Below are 17,323 nucleotides of genomic sequence, written 5' to 3'. Positions count from 1 at the left end.
GGGCTGAGTTCACAGGTATGTGATCTTGGTTGACCCACAGGACATCATTGTTTCAAAGAGCCCTGCATTTGGTTTAATGCTCTGCTGTTACCCTGTTGAAATTCTTAATAATTTTGTAAAAGGGGGACTCATGTTTTTATTATGCACTGGGCCTTGCAAATTGCATAGCTTTTCTTGCTCACAAGTATGAGTTTGTGCCTGCTCCAGAGAATCTGGCGATAAGGAGAGCACTACAGAAATGATGGAAATGTCAGAAGGACTTTATGTATGAGTGTATCTAACTTATGAAATACAAATGATTGGGTAAGAAAATACATTCAGCCAATAAGATAGTGGGTTTTGAAAGCCACTAGGATCTGATCTAGAAATTGAATATTATAGAACACTAAAAGAGCTAGATGTTGCCTCAAAGACCTGGATTAGCCAGAATTTTCCTCTAAAATCAGACTCATCAGGTTAAATGAAGAAAAGACCAATATGAATATGCTTTTAAAGATGGAATAATTAGAATAATCATATATCTTGTAACCTTACAAATGTTCTTTCTCTTGTATTATAAAATTGTTTATTAAGTTCATGTATAATAAATAATAACAGCCTTCTTTTTAAAAGTGCAACATAATTGTATGTTCTATATAAATGAAATATAATAAAACTTATTTTAAATCACTAAAATGTAATGAATATGTGGGAATAGGCTCACTAGTATGTTAAAATTCTAAAAATAAAAAACATACGATCTTTTTTTCTTTCACCAAGAAAATGAAAACACATGGCTAACAAAAAAGAAATCTATAAGAGAAAAAAAATCCAAGTCTATCACAAATGTAGATTCTCTCTTTAGGTGTATTGTAAGGATGAAGTTTAGTTGTCAGTAAGAGAAAAACCAAAAATAACAATGACGAACAAGAAAGATGTTTATTTCTCCTTCACATTCAAGAAGCTCAATGGGAGAGAGTTAGGAATGGCTCGTTTGGTCCTCCTGGTGTCAGGGACCCAAGCTCTACTCTATGGATGGCTTGTGTGCTGAAGCTCTGGTCATGATGTCTGCATTTTAACCAACAGGAAAATGGAAAGGTTTAGAATGGCTGTTTCCCTCTTTTTAAGGCCATTTAAATTAAGTCACCAGATATAAAGCACAACTCTTGTTTTCAAATTTGTTTTGCATCATTAGGTAAACAACGATCTTGTCTAACTGAGCTCCCCCGTCTACCAGAGTGCCAGATTTAAAAGACCCAGTCTTTTATTGGTTATTTATTTTGGAAACAGTTTCATTTTAGAAGCCTGTTTACTTTTTTTTTTTTTTCCACTGGACATGTTTATGGGATACAGTTTGTTGAATAATGATCTAATCAGAATAGTTAGCATATCTATCACCTAAACATTTATCATTTCTTTGTGGTTATAACATTAAAGATTCTCTTTTCTGGCTGTCTTGAAATATTCACTATACTGTTATTAGTTATCCTCATGCTGGGGAACCAACTTATTCTTCCTATCTAACTGTAACTTTGTAACTTTGTTCCAGTCTACCAACTTTTCCTGGGCTCCCATCTCCCCCTCTCTCTTTCCCTGTATCTGGTAACCACTGTTCTTTCTATTTCTCCCTTTTTTCCTCTTTTTATTTTTTCTAATTCACCAATGACAATTGTATGTATTTATGGAATACAACATGATATTTGGGTACATTCATACTGTGTGGGCAGTGATCACATTATGGTGCTTAGTATACCCAACAACTCAAACATTTGTCATTTGTTTGTGTTAGATGCCTTCTTACTTCAAATATCTTATTTATTTAAAACAGCTGCCTTATACTAGCTGTGGCCCTAACAAAACAGCCAAATTAAAGTTTCACTGGAAGGTATATCTACAAAAGTATATTTTACCTGTTGGCTTGCTTTATTTTAATAAAAGAAATTATCTATTGTTGGGAAAATGGAACAATTTGGTCAGGCTCCCCTCACCTTGGAGCCGGTTCAAGGTCATTCGATAAACATTGTGTGGGTGGAGTGAGTGTGGCTGCAGGGTGCCACTTTGGCTGGTGTTTTACTGCCTCCGGCTTCGCCCTGCAAAGCCATGTTTTTCCAGACCTGCAGCTTCCAAGGACCGTGTGGCTGGTTGCCTAGCTCGTAGACCTGTGTGAAGGGGTCTGGTGACCCAGCCTGGTGTGTGAAGGGTTTGTGACCCAGTCTGTGCATGGGCTTGAGGGGTCTGGGAGCTCCAGACCCAGCCCTGGCTCAACCATCGGCCCGGTTGGTGCAGGATTACCAGCAGGTAAAAGAGCTGCAACAACTAGCACGGTCGCCTAGCTTTAACAATTGGCGTCGTGAACAGGATTAAGAGCTAGACAAGTGGCACTGTGAGCAGTATACACGACATCAGCCTTAGACTCGCAGTAGCCATTGTCATAGCCAGACATCTACGAATTAAACATTCCACCTTTAAAGCAAGATGTTTAGTTTCTTCATGAGAATTTTTAAATTTAATTTTTAGGATAGGTAATACAATGATATGTTCCAAAAACAAGCAGAAAAGTGTTTTTTAAAGTGTATGCAGTAAAGCATCTTCCTTTCACTTCATCTTCCATCTGTTCAGTTCACACCCCCATAGGGAAGCTTATTTATTGCTTTTCTGTGTGCTTTTTAAGAGTGTTGTTGAATATGTGTGCAAATACAAGCAAATATAAATATATTCTTGTTTTTCTCTCTTTTGCCATAAAAGCAGACTACTATACACAGCTTTGCATTTTGTTTGTCTGTTCTGTTAACAATATATTGGATACAATATCTTGGAGATCTTTCCATATTGTATGAAGAAAGCTGACGGGGGTAACTGCATTGTATTATCTTATATGCATGTTACATAATTGATGGAGTTTGGATGTGTTGTCCCCTCCAAAACTCATGTGGAAATTTGATCTCCAATGTGGCAGTGTTGAAACTGATTGAGTCATGGGGGCGGATCACTCATGAATGGATTAATGCTCTCTCTGGGGGAGAAGGGGTAGTGAGTGAGTTATGGCTCTATTAGTTCCAGCAAGACCTGATTGTTTAAAGGACCCTGGCACCTCCTCCCTCTTGCTTCCTCTCGCCATGTGATCTGCTTGTACCTGCCAGCTGCCTGCCACTTTCCGCCATGATTAGAAGCAGCCTGAGGCTGGTGCCAGACGCAGCTGTCCCAGAATCATAAGCCAAATAAACCTCTTTCCTTTATAAATTACCCAGTCTCAGGTATTCTGTTATAGCAACACAAAACGGACTAAAACAATAATGTAGCCAATTATTTCCCTACTGATGGACTTTTAGGTTATTTCCAATCTTTGTAATGACTTTGATTCTTTTTAGTACTTTATGACATAGCTGAAAAAGTCATTTGGGGAAAAAAGAGAGAAATAACTCCAACCACAGAGCAGTAAATAAAATAGTTTTAAGTTCATACATAGCTTGTGTTTCAACTCAGAAATCAGTAAATTCTTACATTAAAAAAATTATAATGTCCATGACTATTACACCTTGTAGATATTTTCTTCTTAACATTTTAGGTCAGGGACACTTTTGAAAAAGTCCTTGCTTCAGAAAAGTGCACACATGCAAAAACTTTCTGTAAAATGTTTCAGTAGGTCATTGGCCACCTATTGTGATTGGTCATAGATCTAGGATTTTAAACTTTGTGAACCATGTGCTCATAGAAGTAGAGTGTAGATTGGTAGTTACCAGGGGCTGGGGGCAGCAGGGAGATGCTGGTGAAAGGATACAAAATTTCACTTAGGGGGAAGAAGTTCAAGAGATCCATTGTGCAATATTGTGACTCTAGTTGATAAGAATGTATTATATTTAAAAAAATCACTAGGAGAGTAGATTTTAAGTGTTCTCTCCCCCCAAAAATAAGTATGTGAGATAATGCATATGTTGATTAGATTGATTCAGCCATCCCACACTGTATACATATTTCAAAACAACATGCTGTACACAATAAATATATACAATTTTTTGGTCAATTTAAAAACTAAATAAATAAATATGAAAATAAAATACAATTTATGGGGCCTGGCAGGTTAGCTCAGTTGGTTAAAACATAGTGTTATAACACCAAGGTCAAGAGTTCAGATCCCCATACTGGCCAGCAGCCAACAATAAAATAAAATTAAATTTATGAACCAAACTTATTCCAGTAAATGAAATACTTCTGATTTCTAAGTGGTAGGGGAATAGAAACACTTCTAATAGTTGTCTGGATTCAAAGAAGATCACTGTGTACTAGATGTTGCAGAGCCTATGGGCTGGCTTTGTTAGGCTTTAGTGGTATTTCGATATTTTTTCCAAAACAATAATCACTATTTGTAAACTGGGAGATTTCATGCTAGGAGCTGTATTTCCCAAGTCTCTCCACAAACTAGAAACCTGGTAGCACTAGACACTCATTGCTCACTTATACTCCACAGTAGCTCACAGTCCTTCCTCCTGCCTCCTGCGCACCGCCCCTGCAGTCTGGCCCCTATAGGCATTTGGGTTTGAGATTCCCAGCTACATCTTGGGTTTACATTTTTAAAACCCTAAGGTTCTAGCACTTTCTCCCTTTGTTTTATTCTGAAATTATTAAGGGATGAACCAAAAAACAAAGGTGAAAGCAGGAAGCTCTTCACAGCTTCTCTTCCTCTCCCATGGTCTCTTCCCAGGAGGTAAGACAAGCAAGGTGGAGCAGGGGTTGGGGTGGAAGAAGAAGGGCAGACAAACTTCCGTGAAATGAGGGAAGCCCCTGGGTGACGGCCAGGTTGTGCTCTCAGGTAGATGAGGACATGGGGGAGGGGACACAAAGCCACTCATCTTGAGGCAGTTTGCTTTTCAATTTTACCATCTTGGTTGGGTGACCAGCATAAGGAAGGGGAACCCGAGCCGGGACATGTGAAGCCTTGTGCTGAGACCAGGCAGCCAGCATCATCTATCACTCATCACGCACAGGTGCTTATGCCCAAGCTCGTTTTTCAGAATGGCAGGATCCAGGAAACACCACGCTCCAAAGAGCAACTGTGAAACTCCTGACCACAGACAAGTTTTGAGGGCTCCTTTATGGGCCCAATTGCAAACTAAGCTTCAGAACTGACCAATGAACCGTGTCCCATAGTCAGCCAGTACAAACTGAACAGGTTTGCATCCTCAATTTGTGTAAGAAGATGTAAGTGAGGACCTGGGCAGTAAGTTGCCAGGAACTTTGTCTGAATAAGACCTCCCCTTTTCTTCGTTTGGGGAGACACTGCCTTGGGAATTATCCCCAGTGTACTCCATTGCTTGTCACAAGTAATAAACCCTCCTATCCAGACTTCTGGTCTCGGTTGCATTTACTGGGTTATGCTCACCAAGAGACAGACCCCTTGAGTCTGGTAGCAGTTGTGTGTAGTCTTGCTGTAGGAAGTGACAGCGAGAGACCAGGAACATGTGTCCCAGCTGTTAGGACTTCCACGCAGGGTGGGGTTTCTGTGCACACCATCTCCTCATTGGGCCTCCCCCATCTTCTTCCTCCTCTGCCATCCTGCCTCAATAGATGGCTCTGGCTTAGCATCATAGATATTTCTCCAAATGCTTTCTCAACCCCTCACTTGTACTTAACATTTTTAGCTGACAACTTTCTCTACAATCATCTTAGTTAGTTTACAAAGGACAACATATTATATATTACATATTGTGTATTACATATCTAACACTTACTGAGAGTTGATTATATGTTGAGCACTGTTCAAAATACTTTTATTAACTCATTTGATCGTTACAACCATCCTGTGGTATAGTTCCTATTATTCCCATTTTACAGATGAGGAAATCAAGGCACAGAGAAGTTAATAACTTGCCCAAGGTAACCCACTTGGTAGGGTGCATACATATATATATGTGTGTGTATATACACACAGTATATGTATATAAATGTGAAAACTTTCTGCCTTATAATTTTCACCCACAATATTCCACGCTCAAAAGAAGAAATTCAAGGCTGGCCAGTTAGCTCAGTTGGTTAGAGCATTATGTTATAACATCAGGGTCAAGGGTTTGGATCCCCATACTAGCCAGCTGTCCCCCCTCCAAAAAAAAGCAGAAATTCACAGAGCTCCTGCACGACAGGTGCAAAGTATTACAGAACTGACAGGTGGTAGAGAAAGAGGGGCTTCTGACAAGTGCAGGTGGGTATAATTCAGTTGTTCCTGAAGACTCAGACAAGACTGGGAACTGTGCAAAGCTGCAGTTTCATCCACGTGACATCTGCTTGTCCTTATCCTCAGAGTGTACAAGTGCTAGGAACAGAGGCTTCCAGCCAATAAAAACTAAACTGGAGATAGTGTGCTCTCAATGACAATTAAAAAGTAAAACTCCAAAACAACTTTGAGTTGGAAAACAATGAAACTTGAAATAATTGTTAAACTCACTCTACTCTAACATATTTAAATATCTAAAATTCAAAATCCACTTTATAGCTTAATTTTTCCAGCTGCAAAAGTGAATAAATCATGGTTGTGAGGCTCCAAATTCACATCATTGAGTGAGCTGTCAAGAAATGGATTCTTCTCTTGAGAATTTTTGCTACCGAATACTCATTGTGGGAAAAAGTGAAGGGTAATTTTCCCCAAGAGCAGGCACGAATTTTGGTTTCTCTCACCCCAGAGATGCAGTGTACAAATTGTTCATGTGTTTGGTGTTTGTTTATTTGGTTGCAGGGTGCAGGGAGGCTGACCCAAATAGACCTTTTTGGAGGAAGACCCAGGCTAATTGGGATAATCTGCCTAGATTGTCTGTGAAGACGACTGGTGTTACAGGAGGAGAGGGTCTGGGGAGGTCAGATGGACAACCTCAACCCACCCCATCCTCTGCCAGGTTCTTGACTCTGTCACAGGAAAGAATTCAAGAGCAGAGTCAGAGTAGAAAGCAGAAGGGGGTTTAATATAAAGAATAAGAAGTACACACTTCACAGAGAAAGTGCAGGCTGGCTCCAGAGAGTGAGTGGCAGCCCCGCGCTCTTCCTGGATACTACTTTTACAGCTTGGCTGTCTATACATATTCATACTATCTAATGAATATTCAGCTGAGGGGGTGGTTCCCAGTTATGTGACAGGGTAAGTAATATAGCCTTGCACATTCTCAGTTGGTCTCTTTGGAGCATGTTCATTGGTCAAATTCCACCAAATTCACTTAAAATATGCTAGGTGCTCTCTAGCGCCTCCAGTGGAAGGTCATTCATAGGAGCAATTCCTTTCTACTGAGCATGCTCAGACACTGGAATCACATAAGTCTGTCTCCTAGGGTCTCAGTCTCCATGTTTTGGTGCCAAAAATAGGTGCAACAAGCAACAGTAGCTCAGGACCCAGCGGAGGGGCTTGAGTCCTAGGGGAGTGGTTGAGACCCAGGGGACTGGCCTGAAACCTGACCCCAGGGAAATGGAGTGCCTCCTATCTCACTGGCATGTGAAAAAGTGTTTGAATGGGGGTGCTCTGTCTGGAAGGCAGTCAGATGGGTTTGGTGAGACCAGAGGATATGGTGGGTCTGGACAATGACCATCTCAGTAGTGACCAAGATGACACAGGCCACAGGCCTCTCCCTATTTTTCCTCGGTTCTGGATCCTAGTACAACTCCAGGGAAGGAATGAGAATCATTTGCCACAGGCCAGGGGTGGGAGAATAATACCAGATTTTTGTTGATCTTGGCAAGTGGAAGCTCAGACCGGATATGATTTGATTTACAAAAATAAGAAAATGTGATTTTTTTATACTTGAGTATTGATAAGCAATTTCTCCTCCGTCTGGCATTCTCTTCTGCTCTTAAGCAAAACCCCTCTGTGAGTAGACTCATTTTCTCTCATTCCCCCACTTCATTTTCACTGCCTTGGGGTCCCCAGGTTAGCTGCAGCAGATAGATCCCCTTCTGCAGACCCCTACAGACTCTATCTTGCCTTAGTTCCTGAGACAATATCTCTCAAAGTCAAGTGTGCTGTCACCACCCCACAGACTGAGACCCAGCTGTACCAGGCTCCCCCACAGCCCTCTGACTCTTCCTGTTGGCCTTCAGGGGTCTTAGAATTACTTAACCCCCATCAACTCCACTCCTAGGTACATACCCAAGAGAACTGAAAATGTATGTTCACATAAAAGCTTGCTCATGAATGCTCATAGCAGTGGTATTCATGACAGCTGAAAAGCGGAAACAACCCAGTATCCATCAACTGGCAAGTGAATAAATAAATTGTGTAATACCCATTTAATGAAATATTATTTGGTCATAAAAAGGAATGAAGTCCTGACACATGCTACAACATGGGTGAACCTTGGAGACATTACGCTGAGTGAAAGAAGCCAGACACAAAAGGACTATTATATGATTCCATTTATATAAAATATTCAGAATAGGGAAACCTATAGAGACATAAAGTAGATTTCAGGTTACCAAGGGCTGGGGAGAAGGGATATTGGGAGTGGCGACTAATCCAGGTACTGGATTTCTTTCTGGGGTGATGGAAATATTCTGGAATTAGACAGTGGTGATGGTTGCACAGTATCACGATTATACTAAAAACCACTGAATTGTTCATTTTAAAATGGTGAATTGTATGTCATATGAATTATATCTCAATTTTAAAATTTAAGATTCTAAAGCAAGAAAAAAAAAAAAAGAATCCATTAGCCTTGAGCTCTCTCCTCCCCGTTCTTGGTGGCCCAGTCTGACATCTTAGCCTCTGCCTGGCCCCCCTCCCAGTTCTGAGGGTTCCTTCCCTATCCCCACCACGGCAGCCTGGGCCTGAAGACCCTGCTGCCAGACCTTGTCTTTCCTGACCCCAGAGCCTGGTCCCCAACACCAGATCTGCCCTGAGTGGTGACTGCTGAGCAAATGTCCTGCCCCTGATGGGTCCCTTGATGGAAGCCCCAGAAAGAACTCTCCCTGAGTCACTCCTGAACTGCAGACACTCTGCCAGAGTGTCCTAACTGTGACATTCTGTTCTGAAACCAGCTCATTTCCTCTGGCCTGAGAAAATGAATCTTGGACTTTATTCTTAAAAATAAAGATACCATATTGGTATGGATTGAAGTGTACTCACCCAAAATTATATGCTAAATTCCTAACCTTCTAACCCTCAGAATGTGACTGCATTTGGAGATAGGGACTTTACAGGGACAATCATGTTAAACTGAGGTCATTAGGGTGAGCCCTAATCCAATACAACTGTTGTCCTTACAAGGAGAGGAAATTTGGGCACAGACACACACGGAGGGAAGACCCCGTGAAGAGATGCAGGGAGGAGATGGCCACACGAGCAGAGTGTCACAGGTGCAAGCTAAGGAAGGCCAAGGCTCCCAGAACAGCAGGAGCTACAAGAGGCACAGAAGGATCCTTCCTGAGAGCTGTCAGACAGAGCACAGACCTGCTGACGCCTGGATTTCGGACTTGCAGCCTCCAGAACTATGAGACAATAGATTTCTGCTGTCTTAAGCCACGCAGTTTTTGGTACTTCATTAAGGCAACCCTAGGAAACTAATATAAAATATGTAAAACATACACATATACTGGTAAATAACATAAAACACATATAAAAGCACGGGGTTGTAGGAGGGTGGATGACAGATTAACACATTTTAAAAAGATACCATTTCTACCACTCATAAAAAGGAATAAACTACTGATACATGCAACAACTTGAATGAATCTCAAGGGGATCATACTAAGTGGAAAAGCTGACCTCTCCAGGCTTCATACTGTGTGATTCCGTCTATATACATTCTTAAAATGACAAAGTTATAGAGGTGGAGACACATCAGTGGTGGCCAGGGCTTCAGGAAAGGGGGAGTGAAGCTATGGTGTGGACTTTATTTTATGGTGCGGTAAAAGGCCGCACATGGGACCCTTGTGTGAGAACTGTCCCATGTCTTGACTGTGTTGGTGTCACACATCTGTGCATATGACAAAATTGCACAGAACTAAATACACACACACACGAATGCATGTAAAGCTGCTGAAATCTGAATGTGTATGGATTGTATCAATGTGGTTTCCCAGCTCTGATATTGTACTATAGTTATTCAAGATGCTACCATTGCAGGAAACTGGGTGAAGGGTACACAGGATCTGTCTTTAAAATAAAATTTCTTCCAACTACATGTGAATCTACAATTATCTCTAAATAAAAAAGTTTTTTAAAAAAGTGTCATCAAGCTATATTAATGTATTCCAAGAAAGTAGTCTCCATTGAATATGAATAAAATTGAATATAATTTCCATCTAAATACAATTCAAGGTGTTGGGTCTTTTTTTTAAGGGGTGGGGAACAATCTGAAATAAAAATTTGAAAATTTATCTAGATGAACAAACAATAAGAATAGCAAAGATACTTTGGGGAAAAAAAACTTATAGGGGACAGACTAGCCCTGTAAGACTTGAAAACATTATAAAGCTACAATAACTGAAACAGTATGGTACTGGCAAAAAAAGAGAGCAGAGGGGCTGACCAGTTAGCTCAGTTGTTAGAGTATAGTGTTGAGTTTGGATCCCTGTACCAGCCAGCTTCCAATAAAAAAAAAAAAAAAAAAAAAAAAAAGAGCAGAAATTATGGAACAGAATAGGTATCTCAGCAACAGACTTAATTATCTGAGAGAAAATAATTTATGGCAAAAGCATCTTTAAAAGGTCAATAAGGAGGCTTTGAGTGTAAGATGGCATTCTTTTTTAAAAATTTTTATTTATTTTAATAAATAGAAAAGTATTTAATAGCTTTAGAATAAGATGGCATTCCACGTCAATAATTTGATTTGCTTCTTTTCAGTTTTCTGCTAAAACCATTCAATTAATCTGAAGGAAAATGTAGACCAGCAATGGATATACCTGAACCTTCTAGGAGCTATGGCAGAAAATAGCACAAATAATAGCGGAGTCCAGCAGAGTGCAATACCATCTCACAGTTAAGAGCTAATGACTACTGCTACATGTATCACAAAAGACCAACCTCAAAAACTTAATGATGAGGGAAAAAAGAAAGTTTTAAAATCACATCATAGTATGGTACTATTCAAATGAATTTCTAAAATGTAAAACCATACTGTGTTGTTTTGGGATATTTACCTGGAAAGAAGGCCTAAAATATGCTCAGGAATGATAAGTACTAATTTCAAGAAAGATTATGTGTGAGAGGAGGAAGAGAGGGGAAGAGGAAGATGGAGAAATACAAAGGAGCTCCAACTTCATCTGTAATGTTTTTTTCCTTCCAAAAAATATCTGCAGCAAATATATGAAGATTTGACAAGACACATGGACATCCTCTAAATCTATGTATTTTTATACTTTAGCATATGTTTGAAATATTTCATAATATATATGTGTAATTTTAAAAAGTTCTTTAAAACATACAAAAATAACAAACCTATTTTCGAATTTTAAAATTCATTTTTGTCCAGAATGAAGTAAAATGGGTACTCTAACACAATGCTAGTTAGAGGGCATGTTGGTACCAGACTTTTGGAAAGCAAGCTTATTCATGTTGACTTGGTAGATCCACAGTAGTAAATCTAAACAATCTTAAATTCACAGGATGCCTTTTATAAAAATATATTTCTTACAGTGTTATTTTTAATGTTGAAATAATAAGGGGAATGTTAAACTATGACAATTTACTGCCATTAAAAACGTTTGCAAAGAGTTTGTAATAACAGGGAAATCCCTGCTTTATAAAGGTTCGTAGAATAAGGAAAACTGCCTTAATTTATACATACTATGGTCCTCATGCATTCAATAAAGCCTGAAATATATGACGATATTAGGGAATAGCGGAGCTTGGGGGAGGGGGTGTGATTTGACCTTATCATCTCTTAATGTGCCTAAGCATTTAGGACATCTGGGATTTTCCCAGTTGGGGTGAGGGGGGACTATTCCTCCTGATATGAAAGAGCGGACTTCCTGTGGTCACTGCAAGACCAGGTGATGGGTACCTGAGGCTCATAATTCTTTCTACTTTTGATATTTGAAAATGTCCATAACAAAAGAAGCTTTTATAAGTCTGAAGCACCCAAAGTGTTGACATTGGTTATACTTAGAGGTTGGGACCACGTGTGATTTCCATTCCTCTGAACTGCTTTACTGAGCATGTTTCCCATTTGTCATGTCAGTTTTAAACCTTTTAGAGAAAGAGGGCAAGGACAGGAAAAGCCGTTCCCTCTCCTTTTCCCATCGTGTGTGTGCGGGGGAGGGGTATAAGAACTTACGTCTATACATAGAGACTTTACACAGAGCCTTTGCTCGTGTTGTTTCACAAAAGCCTCCTTCTAGCGCAACAAGAAGCAACAGACCCAGGCTTGTCGCTTGCTTCAGTCCCCTCACCGCACCTAGACCCGCGGATTTCTGATGCTCTTCTGGAGCCTTCCCGCGACAGATCCGGTTCTCGGTAGTGTCAGGCTTGACTTGAGACCCCAAGAAAGAAAAAACCCACCCGCAAAAGAGGAGGATGCTAGAGTGGGAGAACTTGTCCAAGGAAATGAGACGAGGCGCAGAGATGAATAAGGGTCGGTTCCTCTCCCCATTCTCCTCCCTGCGCCCCCAGCCCCTAAAATATTTGGCATTTTCTTGGGAAGGAAAAGTGCGGCGGCAGGTAAGGCGAAGTGGCGGGGTTGGGGCCGGAGCAGGCACGGGTCGCCGCCACCGCAGGAGCGAGCAGGTGGCCAGGGCCGCGCCACCTCCACCGGGCCTGCGCGCCGGGCAGGTCACCCAGGCGCCCGGTCTGCGGCCCGCGCCAGCCGCACCACGGCGACACCTCCAAGGTCATCCACCGACGCCGAGCGTGGACTGCCGAGAGCAGAAACCTGCAAGTTCCAACTAGAAACTTGAAATCGGAGATGCTGGAGGAGACCAGCGAGAGAAGGGGACACGCAAGTGTGGACGTGGAGCAGCTGAGTGCACGGGAACGGTTTGCTCTCCGGTGGCTCTGTCCACTCCCTGTGCAGTGGGGACACTAAGCCGAATGGATCGAGGTCCCCAGGGCCGAGGAGCGAAGAGGAGGAAAAGTACCCCAGGCTCGTGCAGGTGAGGTCCTGGGTCCCGGCTGCGCACTGCCTGCGGTGCTCCGGGGACACGGACGGAGGCGTGGGGGTCACAGCGGCCAGGGTGGGGACGCTGAGTCACGGCTCTGTCACCGCTCCGCACCTCTCCGCAGCCCTCCGGGGGCTAAAGCAAAAGCGAAAGCGAATGCGCCTGTCTGGACAGCCGGTCCTGGAGCTGCGCTCGCCACCTCCCCCGGGCCTCGGCTTCGCGGCGGGCTTCCCGGCGGGGTACCGCCCAGCGTGCGACCATGGCCCCGTGGCGGCTCAGCGGCTGCCGGGCCCACGCGGTCACCGCGCTGCTGCTGCTGCTGCTGGTCCGGCCGCCGGCGACACGCGGTAGGAAGCGGCGTGCGCCCTGGCGGGGCCGCGGGTGGGGGCCGGGGCGCGGGGCTGGACGGTCCCCCAAGGAGCGCGGTGCGCGCCGGCGGGAGGGACACGTGCGGGGAGCCGCCGCCTGCGTCCTGCTGCAGCCGCGTCCCGGGTCACCCACGCAAGGGAGTGCAGCGGCCAGACCGGGATTCCTGAGGCGGGGGTAGAAAGCAGATCTGAGGAGCCCGGCTCGGCAGTGCGACTGCGCGGCGGGCGCTGGTGCGCTTCTCGGGACCCACCTGCACCCCGTGCCGCGCGCGCGGTCCCGAGGGTCCGGGTACAGCCACCCTGCCCGTGAGCAGCTGGAAGGACAGAGTAGGGACTGTGTCCCTGGGGAGGAGAAACGTGTCGGGCAAGTTGCACACCCGGGGACCGGGAAACAGCTCCCGGTTCTCAGGCGCAGCGCGCGGGGAGAGGGGGCGGCCCGGAGTGTGCGCTCCCGGGAAAGGGGGAGAAACGGAGCTGGTGAGCGGGGCGCTCGGTGTATTCGAAAAGAATATGGGTTTCGTAAGTCTAGTCAGCGGGAAGAATCGAGTGAGTGACTCCTGGGCTTTGTCCCAGGAGCCAGAGGAAGGACGAGAAAAGGTCCAGCTGTGTCCTTGCAGACGTTTCCTAACCTTTAGACAGTCAGGGAGCCCTTCGAGGGTCTGATGACCCCTCTCCCCAGAAACGCGCGTGAATGACATGCTTACAAAATGTGCTTATGATGTGGGGGTCGAGGACCCACAGAAGGCCATCCGTTGTCTCGCCATGAGATTTAGCAACCCCATGATCTGTGTGTGTGTTTTTAACAAAACGCCCAATAATTTACGTCCGGACCGGACAGTCCGTCTGGGGCTTGGTCAGAGCCACTCCGTCCACGGCCGCTGCTCCCTGGCTCGGTCTGAACCCCTAGCTCAGCGGGGGCTCATGAAGTTTCATTTCTGTGACACTGTGACGCTTGGCTTTCCCCCACATCTGAGAAGCAGAGTTCAGTTGGTGACTTGGTCTGTTCCTCCCAGCTGGCTGACTAGTGTTCCGCCTGACCCCTGAAGAGATGCCAGAGGTAGCAGGCGACCGGGCAACTCTATTACACAATGTCAACGGGAAATGCGGCTTTGCTCGGAGCCCAGCCAAGATGAGGTGTCTACCTTAAAGCCGTAGGAGAACTCTGCAGAGATCTCTGACGCTCATCATCTAAACACAGCGGTGCTCTTTCACCTTACAAAGTTGTCCCTACCATCGAGTAGCTCCTGATGTGCTTTTTAAAAACAGCCTTATGAGGTATAATTGACAGACAATAAACTGCATATATTTAAATTGTACAATTTGATAAGTTTAGAGATAAATGCATACACTCATCAGCACCATCAAGACAGTAATTATATCTATCACTACCAAAAGATTCCCCACGCCCTGTAAAATCCTCACCTCCCACCTTGCCCTGTCCCCCAGGCCACCATTCATCTGTTTTCTGTCACTATTGATTTATGCACTTTCTAGAACTTTATATAAATAGAATCATATGGCAAGTGCTCTTTCTTGTCTGCCTTCTGTTGTGCACAGTAATTATTCTGAGGATTCAAGCACGTTGTATCTTGCATTGATAGTTAATTCCTTTCTGTTGCTGAGTAGTATTCCACTGCCTGGCTATCTACCCTTTGATTATTCGTTCACTTGTTAATGATATGATCATTAACAATGATATTAGTTAGAAGTGGAGCGGCTGGATCATATGGTAGGTGTATGTTTAACTTTAAAGAAACTGCCAAACCATTTCCCAGAGTGGTTATTCTATTTCAGATTCCCACCAGCAGTGAAGGAGAGCTCCTCCACATCCCGTCACCACTTGGTATGGCGAGTCTTTTTAATTTTATCCATTCTAATAGTTATGTAGTGGTCTCTCATACTTTTAATTTGCATTTTCCTAATAACTAGAGATGTTGAGCATCTTTTCATGTGCTTATTTGCCATGTGTATATCTTCTTTGGTGAAGTATCTATCTGTTCAAGTCTTTTGCCCTTCTAAAAACTGAGTTATATCATTATTGGGTTTTGAGAGCTATTTATATGTTCTGGATTCAAGGGCTTTATGAGGTATACGATTTGCACATACTTCTCAGAGTCTGTGGCTTGTCTTTTCATTCTCTTAACAGTGTCTTATGAAGAGCAGACATTTTTAATTTTTATGAGGTCCAATTAATTAATGTTTTTTTACGTATTATGCTTTCGATGTCATATCTATGAATTCTTTGCTCAGCCCAAGGTCACAAAAGTTTTCTTCTGTGTGTTCCTGTAGAAGTTTTATAACTCTAGAGTTTACATGTATGTCTGTGATCCTTTTTGGGTTAATTTTGTATATAATGTGAGGTATGTTTTGAAGGTTGTGTTTGCTTGTTTGTTTTCTGCACATGGACATTCAATTGTTATTGCGCAGTTTGTTGAAAAGATGATCTTCACTGACCTGCACTTACACCTTTTGAACACCAGTTGTCCGTACATGTGTGGGTGGATCACAGTATACAAAACACCAATATACAAAAATAGATTATATTAATACACCTTGGCAATGAATAATTGGAAATCGAAATTCTAAAAAAAATATGATTTGCAATAACATCTAAAAGTATGAAGTACTCAAGGATACATCTGAGAAAAGAGGTGAAAGACCTGTACACTGAAAACCACAAGCCATCGCTTGGAGAAATTAAAAAACTAAATCAATGGGGAGAGAGTAAACCTGCTCATGTGTTGGACACATTAACATCGTTAGGGTGTCAAGTCTCCCCAAATCAAAATACCAGCAGGCTTTCTTGCAGAGATTGACAAACTGATTCCAAAATTCACCTGTAAATGCAAAAGACCTCATACAGCCAAAATAACTTTGAAAAAGAACTGAGTTGGAGGAACAAGACTCCCTGATTGTAAGGCTTTTCTTATAAAGCTACGGTGATCAAGATAGTATGGTGTGGTGTAAAGATGGACAAAGAGATCATGGGAACAAATTATTAAATTTGCTACTTGGTAGTATGATTCTGGTCAGAAATCACAGAGAACAGCACATTCCTTATCACTAGCTGAATATATAATATTGTCTCTGATCTGTAAATGCAGGCTTACAGTGCTACTAGGCACAGGAAGTTGTTGTCAGTCCATTCTTATTTAAAAGGACTGACTGGGAGGGGAATCCATCATCTTGGGCCAAAGGTCACTTACTTCTTAAAGATTCTCACATTCTGAAAGGCTGCAGGTGATTTGGCCAAAAGCAGCTAGAGACGACAGGGATTTCTTTAAAGATTAAACTGGTCACCAGTTTTGGTTTGGTTTTCTTGTACATGGTGTTACTGCACTTGGAGGGTGTTTTCACAAAGTATGTGTCTTTAAGTATTTTTAAGCCATTTTTCAGAACACTGGGGGTCTTTGTCCAAAACTTTATTTTTTTATTTCAAATCAATTTTGTCTATTGCTGCTTTTATGCAGCTACTGATAGCAAAAAAAAAAAAAAAAAAAAAAAGGTAAAAACTTAAATATACATAATATGGAAATTGTTGAAATCAACCTAAATGTCTAATGCAGGAGGAGTGTGTGACTAAAGTAGTATGCACCATGTGATTCACTTTTTACTAGAAGATCTAAAAGTATTTGTTGAACAGGAAGATATGTATTGGTCATACGTGTGTGTGTATGTAGTTGTCTGCCTTTTCTTATTTTTCTGCTGTAATGAGAAAAATAAATAAATAAAAATACAAAAGAAAAAACACAATAAAGATCTAGAATTTTAAAATTTTTCTAATTCATCTTTAATTAGTTGTAGCTGATTTCTTTGGCAATGTTTTCATGATTTTATAAATTTTGCAAATTGCTCAAAATAAGGTTCTATAAAGTCATTACATGTAGCATTTGTGCATACCACACGTACAT

General features: G+C 42.4%; 1 protein-coding gene across 4 annotated transcripts in view; it reads left to right on the top strand.

Moving 5' to 3' along the window:
* The first annotated feature begins 13,183 nt into the window (after positions 1–13,183).
* Positions 13,184–17,323, top strand: part of IL15RA (interleukin 15 receptor subunit alpha) — a 36,503-nt gene continuing 32,363 nt past the window's right edge. For all 4 annotated transcript variants that reach the window (XM_063099508.1, XM_063099506.1, XM_063099507.1 and 1 more), the window contains exon 1: positions 13,184–13,391. In XM_063099508.1, coding sequence (XP_062955578.1) covers positions 13,304–13,391 — 88 coding nt within the window. In that variant the 5' untranslated portion in view covers positions 13,184–13,303. The remainder of the gene's footprint in view (positions 13,392–17,323) is intronic.

The sequence above is a fragment of the Cynocephalus volans genome, chromosome 6 (genome assembly GCF_027409185.1).
Source record: "Cynocephalus volans isolate mCynVol1 chromosome 6, mCynVol1.pri, whole genome shotgun sequence".
NCBI lineage: Eukaryota > Metazoa > Chordata > Mammalia > Dermoptera > Cynocephalidae > Cynocephalus > Cynocephalus volans.
Note: the sequence above shows the minus strand (reverse complement) of the source record. Positions and strands in the feature narration are given on the sequence as shown.